At 38.8% G+C, this 12535-nt stretch overlaps 1 protein-coding gene across 4 annotated transcripts in view; it reads right to left on the reverse strand.

The window, feature by feature from the left end:
* RAB2A (RAB2A, member RAS oncogene family) overlaps positions 1 to 12535 on the reverse strand; it is an 85863-nt gene that overhangs the window by 37778 nt on the left and 35550 nt on the right. For all 4 annotated transcript variants that reach the window (XM_049633373.1, XM_049633372.1, XM_049633374.1 and 1 more), the window contains one exon: positions 5979 to 6046. In XM_049633373.1, coding sequence (XP_049489330.1) covers positions 5979 to 6046 — 68 coding nt within the window. The remainder of the gene's footprint in view (positions 1 to 5978; positions 6047 to 12535) is intronic.

A 12535-nucleotide genomic window follows, 5' to 3' on the forward strand; every position in this document is an offset into this window, starting at 1 on the left:
ACATGGACAGAACTAGAGTGTATTATGCTAAGTGAAATAAGTCAGAGAAAAACAGATATCATATAATTGCACTCACATGTGGAATTTAAAAAACAAAACAGATGACCATACGAGAAGGGAAGGAAAAATAAGATAAAAACAGAGGAGGAGGCAAACCATAAGAGACTCTTAAGTACAAAGAACAAACTGAGGGTTGCTGGAGGGGAGGTGGGGAGGGAGATGGGTTAAACGGGTGATGGGCATTGAGGGCACTTGTTGGGATGAGCACTGGGGGTTATATGGAAGTGATGAATCATTAAATTTTACTCCTGAACCAATACTACACTGCAGGTTAATTAACTTGAATTTAAGATAAATAAATTTAATTAAAAAAAAAAACACTACTTTGATACATTTTCCACCTATCAGACTGCAAAAAAGGACACCCAATATTCTGGCGGCTCACTGTTGACAAGGCTGTGGGAAAACAGCACTTGCATTTTCAGTGGACGCGCAAAGTGGAAGAATCATGGGTTAATCTCCAGCAAGACCGCCTATGCATTTATTTTGTGCCTAAACAATCCCACTTATAGGAACCTACCCCAAAGACATACTGGGTGAAATGCAAGTTAGAGGAAACAAAACAACTTCAGAAGGTCAATGGGGCTGGGGTGGGGACTGTTTTAGATTAAAAGAGTCACGATAATCAAATGCAAGGGAGATCTTGATTGAACCATGGAATTTTTTTAAGTGAAAGTACATTTTTTTTTTAAATGTTTATTCATGTTTGAGAGACAGAGAGAGACAGAGCATGAGCGAGGAAGGGGCAGAGAGAGAGGGAGACGCAGAATCCAAAGCAGACTCCAGGCTCCGAGCTGTCAGCACGGAGCCCGACGCGGGGCTCGAACTCACGAACTGCGAGATCATGATCTGAGCCGAAGTCGGGTGCTGAACCGACTGAGCCACCCAGGCGCCCCTAAGTGAAAGTACATTTTGAGAACAACAGGAAATTTGAACACTGGGAATAGGAGACTTGTATAGAAGGCAATTTTAGTGTCTTCGTTAAATATCTGTGACGGGATAATGGTATTGCGTTTAGGGGGGAGCATATCCTTAGAGGATGTGTGCCGAGGTATGAAGGACGACGTCTGCAACTCTGAAATAGCTCAGAAGAGAACACGGTAAAAGGGACAAGGATGGAGGCTAGACTGCTATGAATGCATACAGTTTCACGTTTTGCACTGTGGAAACTTCTGACGTTTCGTAATATAAAAAAATAAGAAATGAGAAATCCCTAAAACTTGAAAACAAACAAATGAACCTAACTATATCAAGTTGGTGGCACAACTGACTCAGATGAGAACTGTTCCAGGTTAGGTTAAAACAGTACTTTCATTTGATGCCTCCAGGGGTACACGTATGATAAGGGAAAAAGAAATGCAATAAAATCTTAAACTACAAAAAGAAAAGAAAAGAAAAGAAAAGAAAAGAAAAGAAAGAGAAAGAAAGAAAGAAAGAAAGAAAGAAAAAGAAAGAAAGAAAGAAAGGAAAATGTGACAAAAAGCATAAAGAAGAGTAAGAACACAAAACAAAGTGGGTAAAAGCTGGATGAGGGCGTGAGAGCGAGAGTGGACTTCTTAACGTCCTCCTTCCATCAGTCACGGAATAAGAACTGGGTACAATTTGTTTTCTTCTTTGATTTATGCTGACAGAGACTAAGAATATCACACAGTCGACTTCTGATAAAAGAAAAAAAAAATTTGCACAGGGTCCAAGGAAAGTGCTTTAAGGGAGGGACTGTTACACTGTTACCACTGCTTCCAGCAAGCCCTCCGGGGACTATCTGCTGGCAACTATACTTACTATTTTCAAAAAGGCAAAAAAAAAAAAAAAAAAAAAAAAAAAAAGCGAAGACGGTGGATGTGGAAATTCTGGGAGAAAACTTATTTTGTGTGAATGGAAATGGATATACAGTGGATGACAAACATCCTAAGATACTGAGTCACTGGGGAAAAAAAAATCACTTCTTTAAGGCTGATGAAACAAATAATAACATTTGGCATATTTTTCCCTGAAGGCTCTAGGATGGTTTTGTAAATGTTGTGAGCCAGGAACAGACACGATCCTTGCTACTAAAAATGTAGTTTCCTATCCAAATGTATAAGCATGCTGCAAAACATTAACGATAAGGAAACCATGTTCCATTCAGATATAAAACTAAGCGTGGAAAGAACCATAATGTGTGTAACAGAGCATCTATTACAACAGTTTTGGAAGTTAGGTACGAAAGTAAGATGAAAACCTCTAAGGCAGAGATTCAAGAGGCAACTTTCAAAAGTAGTAAGTTAACAAGAACTACCTTATGACCGAGCAATTGTACTACTAGGTATTTATCCAAAGGATACAAAAATGCTGTTTCGAAGGGGCATGTGCACCCCAATGTTTATAGCAGCACTATCGACAATAGCCAAAGAATGGAAAGAGCCCCAATGTCCATCGATGAATGGGTAAAGAAGATGTGGTGTTTATGGGTAAAGAAGATGTGGTGTGTACACACACACACACACACACACACACACACACACACTGAAATATTATTCACTGATCAAAAAGAATGAAATCTTGCCATTTGCAAAAATGTGGATGGAACTAGAGTGTATTATGCTAAGCGAAAAAGTCAGAGAAAGACAAGCATCATATGACTTCACTCCTATGTGGAATTTAAGAATCAAAACATGAACATGAGGGAAGGGAAGCAAAAATAATACAAAAATAGAGCAGGAGACAAACCATAAATACTCTTAAATACAGAGAACAAACTGAGGGTTGCTGGCAGGGTGTTGGGTGGGGGGATGGGGTAAATAGGTAATGGGCATTAAGGAGGGCACTTGTAGGGATGAGCATTGGGTGTTACATAAGTGATGAATCATTAAATTCTGTTCCTGAAATCATTATTACGCTATATGTTAACTAACTTGGATTTAAATATATACATAAAAAAAGTAGGAAGTTTTGTGAACACTCTTTAAAATCTGAGACAGGCTACTGGTGCCTAGCACCTGCCATGCGGGAGCCCTGGAATTCTTTTCTGGGAGTCATGATGTCTTCAATGGTACCAGTCTCTCCGTTTTAGATAGAGGAAAGAAGACTATCTCTCTGCCTTTCTAGAGGAAGTATGAACAAGGTGTTGTTGTTTCTCTAATTCTCTTTCATGCTGTCCAAAATAAGCAATTATGACAGCAATTATTAAATAACCACAAGAACCTGGAGCTCAATACATAACACAACAGATTTCTTCTGACAGATCACTGAAATGTAAAATAATCAACTCATAAGCAAGGGGGGAAAAGACAGGACTAGTTAACCTACAACAGAAACAACTGGGGAATGAATGACTTGTTCAAGGTTCAAAAACTGGAGGGCAGGGAATTATTTAAGAGAATACCTCAAGGACAGAAGGACAACCGGATAAATGAGAATAAACCACAACAAGGTGCTTTGTGTCTATGTCACATAATTTTCACTATGAAATTAACCTTCCCTATGGAACTATGTACTTTAGTAATAACGTCTCTTGAATGCATCCAATGATCCTACAGACTGTTTAGAATGAGATTCTTTACTTACTCATTCAATAAAATTTACCAAACATCAGCCAGTACACTATGAATGCAAGATACAAAGTTGAGTAGGATACAGAGGGTCCTTTCCCTCATGATTATTATGAGGCTGGTGAACAAACAACTATGATAACAACAGGAGCAGAAATATACATAAATTATGGGGAGAATCAGCTATCTCATGGGTGTCACAGAGGCTCCAGAATTCACATCTGAGCTGGTCTTAAATGGAAAACGGAGGGAACGTACTTCAAGCACAGCAAGTATTCATGCAAAGTGCAAGGTATGAAAGGCATATTTATTACAGAAGAGCAAGTAGTTTGGTTCACACAACCCTACACGGCAGGATGTGTCCTGCACGAGTTTATTAGCTAAGAAAGCAAGCTAGCTTACATAAAACCACCCACTTCTGAAAAAGAAGAATAAACTCTTTTAACACAGGAGAGAATACTTCCTTTTGGCTGGAGAGCATTAATTTTAAATCTCTAGGAGGGAAGGGACTTTGCATATTTCATTTTTCTCTTTTCCAAGCAGTTCTGAAATCATGTCACCCAAGAGAATATAAATCAAAAAAGTTATGAGACACTACAGGCTCGGGGTGGGGGAGGGGAATGCTAAGAAACAGTAAAAGCATAAATCTTCACTTAAAAAGAAGAGATAAGAAACCACAAGAACCTGGAGTTCAATATATAACTCTGGAACAGAGCAAGATAGAGATTTAGGGGTTTCCATCTCAGGGATTTACTATGTGATATGTAGGAAGTATCAGGAAACCTAGGTGTCACAACAGCCTGCAGCAACTGGCTGGGTCTTCTTGTGAGATATTCTCCAATCTGTGAGACCGACTATCCTCCAAGGTTCCTTTCTTCAATAACTATTATAGTGACAGCTAAGAAACTAAGACTGAGCGACAAGAGAAAAAACGGACAGGGGAATATAATGATAAAATTCCCCATCTTTTAAATTTCATTTACTAGTTTAGAGAATTTGCTTTGTCATAACAGGTGACCTTTTGGGTTTTCTCAATTAGGGTTCTGTAAAGAATGAAGTACTAATTGCCCTACGGCAGTGGTTCTCAAAGTGTGATCCCAGGACTCCCGGGAGTCCCTAACCCTTTAAGGGTCCATGAGGTTCTCCATTTCCCAACTACTTATTTGTGTGAGGTTGCATTTTCTTTTCTTTTTTTTAATGTCTATTTATTTCTGAGAGAGAGCGCATGCTGGGGGAGGGGGTTGGGGGGGGCGGGGACAGAGCATCCTAGTCAGGCTCTGCACTGACCGCTCTACGTGGAGTTCTAGCTCATGGACCATGACATCATACCTGAGCCGAAGTTGGACGCTTAACCGACTAACCCACCCAGGCACCCCGAGGTTATATTTTCTTCATATACTCCAACTAAACAATGCACATTAGACCTTATGCAGAAGCAGGTATGAGAATTCAAGCTGTTTTCTATTAAGCAGACAGTGAAGAGGTTTTTCAAAACGTAACAAAATGACACTCTTCTCACTAGAAAAATAAAGTTTTTGTTTTGGAAAACCAGTCAATTCTCATAAAAATTGCTTTGTTGATCCTAACACATAAGAAGTTTATTATACTTATCTTCAAGTGAATTACTAATTGGGTATTTATAAGTTTCTCAGTTTTGTAATGTAAATATTGATAGCTATAAGGCACATAAGCAAAGGCTCTTTGGGGTCCTCATTAATTTTTAAAAGTATAAAGAAAGGGATTCTGAGACCAAAAAGTTTGAGAACCGTTACCTTAAGGTATCCATTGTATGTAACAAAGTAACTTCTCTATTATACACTTAAGTCGGGAGGAAAGAGAAAACAGTATCCTGTTGTGCGGTTTAGATCACAAACTGGTACTAAAAACTCTATGGCACAGCATGGAACAGACACTCGGTGAACATAAATGGGAGGGAGAATTAGGGCTGGGAGCAAGGCTGCTTCAAGTGGTTGGGACTAAATCAAACTTCTGTTTTTTATGTTTTAAACCAAACTTTTAAAATTAATAAGCGGTCAGATCAAGTGACTCTATCGTGTTTACATTCATATTTTATTTCGTAGGTGTACTTTAGATATGCTGCTTTATTTTCTTAAAAACAGTTTCTGGAGCATTTCCATTTAGACCACACGGCATGAGCATGTGTTCAGACACGTTCACCTACACCCAAGGCCTGTGATACACCTGTTGAAAACACTGCATAAGAAAACCTAATCTTTTCTGGCACCACATTTCATCTCATGGCTATGTGGATGCTGGTGCCTAACAAATCATAATAGGCATAAAACGACATTAAAACAAAACAAAACAGACACTGTACTTTCATAGGACAACTTTACTGAGGGCATACAATGTATTTGCTATACTTACCGTATCCCATATCTGAAGTTTTATCTGTTTTCCATCAATAGTTATCATTCGAGCACCAAACTCTACACCTGAACAGACAAAAAAATGATTTGTTACACAAACTAGTGGGACTATATTTCACATTTAAGGATTTTTTAAAAAAAGGATGTTTATTTCCAGGACATACTATCCCAGATGATACATAGATGAACTTTACCAAATATGGCCCCTACCCTGAGAAAACAAATAAACTAAGGCAGAGGTGCTAAAAGGCGTAAGTTAAAGACACAATTAAAATACTAAGATATTCAAGTCTAGTAGAGTTAGAAAACAAACTGTCGTCCTCATGTTTTCATAGGTTCCATAATATAAAAAAACTAGAAATGAGATTCAAGAACCGTAATTATTAGTAACAATATTAAAATTCCTTGAAAACTATTAATATGGTATAAAAATCATTAAAGGGATAGAGGCCCTTCAACATCATAGCTTTGGTTCCCAGCATGGGTTATCAACTAGTAAAGAACTCTCCTAATCCCACTACAGATAATCACTGTTTAAACACACTTCGAGATGTTGCTCTAAGTGAAGATACACACAGAAGTGTATGTACACTCTATACAGATGGGGGCACATAAATGCCGCTCTGCAGTTTGCTTCTCAGACAATAACAAACATTACTCCGTATCACAAATCTCATTACAGATCAATCAGTCAATAAACTATGCCATTACTTTTGGTGACTGCGTGTGTGTGTGTGTGTGTGTGTGTGTGTGTGTACACACACTTTACTAAGTTGGTAAGCTGGTTACAAATACAGGTCATTGCCGAATTTTCACTAAGTAGCTAAAACTGAAATGAACTTTCTACATACATCTTTCAACTAAGGATTATGACTAAAGGCAGATTATATGAAATAGAATTGCAGGTCAAAGGGAGTACAACCTTTTTTTTTTTTAAACATTTTTTTTAACGTTTATTTTTGAGAGACAGAGACAGAGCATGGGCAGGGGAGGGGCAGAGAGAGAGGGAGACACAGAATCTGAAGCAGGCTCCAGGCTCCGAGCTCCGAGCTGTCAGCACAGAACCCGATGTGGGGCTCGAACTCACGAACCATGAACTCTCAACCTGAGCTGAAGTCGGCCGCTTAACCGACCGTGCCACTCAGGTGATCCTAGGAGTACAAACTTTCTTAACACAAGTTAACTACTCTGGCTTTTCTCCTTCATTTATCTTTTTTTTTTCCTCCTCCCCCCTTATCATCTTTTTTTGAAAGTACTCAGTCTGGGTGGCTCAGCTGGTTAAGCAGCCAACTCTTGATTTCGGCTAATGTCATGAATTCACGGTTTGTGGGATCGAGCCCCACGCTGTCAGTGCTTGGGATCCTCTCTCTCCCTCTCTCTCTGCCCCTCCGCCACTCACATTCTCTCTCACTCAAAATAAATTAAAAAAAAATTTTTTTTAAACATAGGAGGAAAAAAAAGGGATAATTTCAGAGCAGCAAACAGCTGTGAAGGAGACTCTGAAAGAAGTCTATCACTTCTATTACACTGAGTCGTTACTGCTTGGAGTGCGCTCCATCAGTATTTAGATCAGAGTCAGGGTGAAGGGAAGACACACATGGTCCTCAGAAACCAGATGTCAACTTGGCAGAAGAACAGCTTCTAGTTGCCCAGGGGAGGGCATAATGCCCAGTGTCAGAATTCCATTTCAGCAGCTCCTGTAACTCCCCCGACCATGACCAGGAAGATGGGACAGACGACAGGTAATTTGTTCTTTCGTGATTCGTAACTCGGTGAAGTTTTTACTCTACATCTTAACAATGATTCCGTCCTGGGGGCAAAGTCAATACCAGGCAATTAATGGTACATTTCTCAGACTCAGAAATAAAGAAGAGTTAGAGAGACTCAGGAGTCATGATGCACTAGAATGAAAAATGCAAAACTGCAAAATTCTGCCACACAACCATTTTTTATACCTGCCAATCTACATATTAATTACCAGTATATACATATATAAATCTAAAAATATACATACATATTCACACTTACTCTGTGCCACAGGGTGGGAGACACACAAAACAACCGCCCACCAGCTTACCATTAACATGAAAATGGGAGTAGCTGAAGGGAGAAACCAGCGGCTAAATATTATACAAGTGCTCTTTGAAGTATCCGGTATTTAAAAGGAATGTACTAATGTACAATATTCTATGTAGCTAGATATTTAACAAAGTGGAAGCTTTTTCATGAATCTATTGTTTCGTTTCTAGCCACAAACTAGAGAGAGAATGCCTACTTTTCCTTCCATCATCACAGATGGGCTTTTCACCTCAATCTAAAAATGCTGCATCACTCACTGGGATTAAAGATTTCTTCAATCTAATGCATAATGTCAAATTGGACAAAAAACAACTACAAACTAGAAACAGACCCTTGACTCGTGTTGGATGGGCAAGGCCCAGGGACTGACATCTTGGGCAGAGGGACACAGATCTGAAGAATGACTGGCATCCACTGTGTCCTGGCAGATGAGAGGCTAAGGACACCTGCGCTGCGGGACTGCTGCTATGGTTCCCGCTTCCTGACTCCGAAGATGCTTCATTCCTGCCCATTCCCAAGTGTGAGTCTTTACTCTCCTGAGGGTTCCACGTAAAATTCCAGGAATTCTAACATATCCCCTTTTGCTTTACCTGGCCACACTTGGGTTTTGGTACATTTATCTCTTTAGTCAAAGTAAGCAAAGAAGGGTTGTTGAAGCTTGAAGTCTTTTAAACAAAGATTTTGCCTGTAAAAATATATCCAATTTTATTATTTATTTATTTATTTATTTATTTATTTATTAATTAAGTTTTATTTATTTTTGAGGGAGAGACAGACACACACACACACACAGACACACACAGACACACACACACACACACACAGCGTGAGTCAGGGAGGGGCAGAGAGAAAGGGATACACAGAATCCGAAGCAGGTTCCAGACTCTGAGCTGTCAGCACAGAGCCCTATGTGGAGCTTGAACTCACAGACCAAGAAGAGATCATGACCTGAGCCGAAGTTGGATGCTTAACCGACTGAGCCACTCAGGCACCCCAAAATATATCCAATTTTAAAGATGTTAAATGAAAATCGTATCATATGAAAATCAGGATTTGTTTCTAAAGCAGGGAAATGTCATAATAAAATTGATGTTTTAATACTATTTATCAATAGGGTCAGGATACAGAATTTAAAAACAAGAGGTAAAGAACTAACTAGTTCTTAACAAGACTACTGTATTATCCAGGAATGAGATAAAGAATGACGGCAGGAAGAAAAATACATCTTTTTTAAAATTTTATTTTAGAGACAGAGTGAGTGTGCAAGTGAGGGAGAGGGGAAGAGGGAAAGAGAGAACCTTAAGCAGGCTCCATGCTCAGTGCAAAATCTGATGAGGGGCTCGATCCCATGACCCTGGGATCATGACCTGAGCTGAAATCAAGAGTCGGATGCTCAACTGACTGAGCCACCCTGGAGCCCCTTTTTTATTTTTTTTATTTTCTGAAAAATACACATCTTAAAGGAAAAACTGACAAGCACTGATTATTGAAAAACTGTGATTTGTTTTCCTATCAAATGAAACAAAAACAGAATCTGATTTCAGTTTCAGAACTGTAACTCCTTCTCATTTATCTACTTGTAACTGGGCTCAATGTAGTCTGTGTGGCAAAAGAAAATACTGAAACTTAAGTGCACTATAAGACTCAGTAACAAAAACTGAAAACCTTATTTCTCTTCTGGGTTATTAAAAATTTTCAAACTTTTTCCGTAAGTGTATATGGGTGTGTGTGTGTGTGTGTGTGTGTGTGTGTGTGTGTGTGTATTTATATATATGCTTAAGAACTCAATTTAGACACACTTTCCTATCTTTTTTTCAAGGGATAAACCATCATCCCCTATGCCCTTGAGGTTCTCTTCTCAGATGCATTTTCAATTAACAGCCAATCTGGCTGCCAGAGAGATGGTCTGTGGAGCCAAATGCAAGAAGGCCTCATTTACCTGATGTTGTTAGGGAGCGATGCTTATTTTTTCAGTTATGTTATTCACTTGCAACCTTCCAAAACAAAATAGTCTGAATGTAAATAGATACTTTTTAACTGCCTCTAGATCATTATCATCCTTGCGTAGTAAGAAATGTGAAGACTTGCAAAAAGAAAAGAAAAGAAAAGAAAAGAAAAGAAAAGAAAAGAAAAGAAAAAAAGAAAAAAGAAAAAAAGAAAAGAATGTGAAGCCTTGCAGGGTAACCATTTATTGAGCATTCAAAGATCGATGTCTACTAATTGTGGGACTGTGTGCAAAATGTTAAATCTCTTCTGCGTCAGTTTCCTTATCTGTAAAATGATATTAATAAAACCCACCTCATAAGATTTTTTTCAAGATTAAAGGGTTACTACACACAAAACAAGAGCCGGGCTTGGCATACAGTAAGTACTCAGTATGTGTGAGCTATAATTATTATTCCCTACTCTACACCAAAATTTCTATACCACCACTCACATAACTAATGATGCCAAGCCGTTTGAGAAAGGGCCACTTGTCAGAGCCAAGTGACCATGGGGCTGTCACAGCAGAGAGCAGAGCCACAACAGTAGAACACAGGGACCTGTGCTGGGACCTAGACATTGTGGAGGTTCAAAACAGAGACTTGTGGGAAGAAAGCTTTATGTCCCTAGTTCTAGAAACAAGGGAAAAACTAGATTATTGAAGAGTAACTTCCTTAACTTTCCATGAAAAAATGAATAGCACCTTTAAGGTAAACCACTAGAAGTTTCCAATTGCAGAGAAAAAGATCATCATGCCCTCAACTTGTAAATCATTTCAGAGATTTTGGTCATAAATTACACAAACAAAACAAAAAGGTGCAAATATTAGACAAGGAAAAATTTATGACTTACAGATAGGCCAGTCTGGGCCAGTCTACCCAGAGCATGCAAAATAATTAATTTCACAAAAGTAATGGTGAAAAAAAAAACAAACCTATCCACAATAGTAACAAAATAAACTTAAAAAAAAAGCACAAGGCCTATAAGAAGAAAATTATAAAACTTTACTGAAGAGCATTTAAAAAGTTGGGGGGAAACGGGGCACCTGGGTGGCTTGGCTCAGTCAGTTAAGTGTCTGACTCTTGGTTTTGGTTCAGGTAACAAAACCCACGGTTTCACGGGTTCGAACCCTGAGAGTCAGGCTCTGCGCGCTCTGCGCACTGGCCATGAGGAGCCTGCTTGGGAGTCTCTCTCTCCCGCTCCCTCTGCCCTTTCCCCTCTTGTGCTCTGTTTCTTTCAAAATAAATAAACTTAAAAAAAAAATAAAAACAATGATCAAGAAAACTTCAAAAAGGAAAAATGTCAATCACATATTAATTATACTACAAAGTTACTATAAATATCAGTAGTATATTTTCTCATGAAATAGAGAAAAACAGAAACAAAACAAAAACCCAAAACATAAATGGAATAGATTTGAGAGTCCTCAAACAGACTTGCTTACCTATGGAGACTTAGCATATGACAAAGGTGATGGTTCAAGCAGGAAAGAAAGATGGATTATTTAATTAATGGGTGTGGGGCTACACGTTATATATGGATTAAAGAAAATCACATACGTGGCCATACACCAGACAGGGTATGAATTTACAGTAGTAGAAAAGTACTTAAGGCAACAGGAAGTAATTTTTGTACTGGGCAGCCTTCCTTAGTGAGGCCTGGAAGCCAAAAAGAAAACTATCAACAGATTTGACAAAAAAAAAAAAAACCACAACAACAAACCAGTAATAGAAGGGGCAAAGATAAAAACAGGTAATTCAAAGAGAAAAGACACAGAAGTGGATCTTAAACCTATGAAAAACGCTCAGCCTCACTAAAAATTAGAGAGCAGGAAAGTAAAATAATCACTATTCTCTGCCCATTTCACGAAGAGCAAAAACACGACTAAGCCACAGCGGAGGGAAGGCCCAGGAGAAACGGGCACTTCAGTAGCCACCGGTGGAGGGAATGCACATCAGAACAGCTTTGTGTGTGTTTGTGAATACATTTAAAACCCTAAAAGGCTACAAACACATCAGTGGTTGCTGGAGGGCCAAAGGAAAATTATATAGGGAATTTAACTTTCTCTGGAGTTTTCTACAATGTTTTCTTAATAAGCGCACCCTGTCAAGGAAATACATTTTACTATTCCAGTAACATAGACTCTGAGATCTAAACTCGATGTTCACAGAGTGCTTTTAAGCTATCTCCCTAGTTCTTGGCAATGTTATCTCAGAAAAGTGAACCCCAATTAAATGAGGGGTATTTGTAACTGATCTGTGGGAAGCCTGACACAAGAAATGATGCTTCAATTCTACAACCTTTACCCCCAAAGGACACTTTCACTCCTCAGTCATTTCTTATAGGACAGCTGCTTTAAGGATGTGGGGGAGTTAGGCAGGAAGGTGGCACAACATATGCCTAGCCTCTACATCACTGTTTGTTGAACTGTCCATTAATAGATAGTGAAATAAATGTAGTGGGCATCAGTGGGCTATAACTAGAATTATTTCT

The sequence above is a fragment of the Panthera uncia genome, chromosome F2 (assembly GCF_023721935.1).
Source record: "Panthera uncia isolate 11264 chromosome F2, Puncia_PCG_1.0, whole genome shotgun sequence".
Taxonomy (NCBI): domain Eukaryota; kingdom Metazoa; phylum Chordata; class Mammalia; order Carnivora; family Felidae; genus Panthera; species Panthera uncia.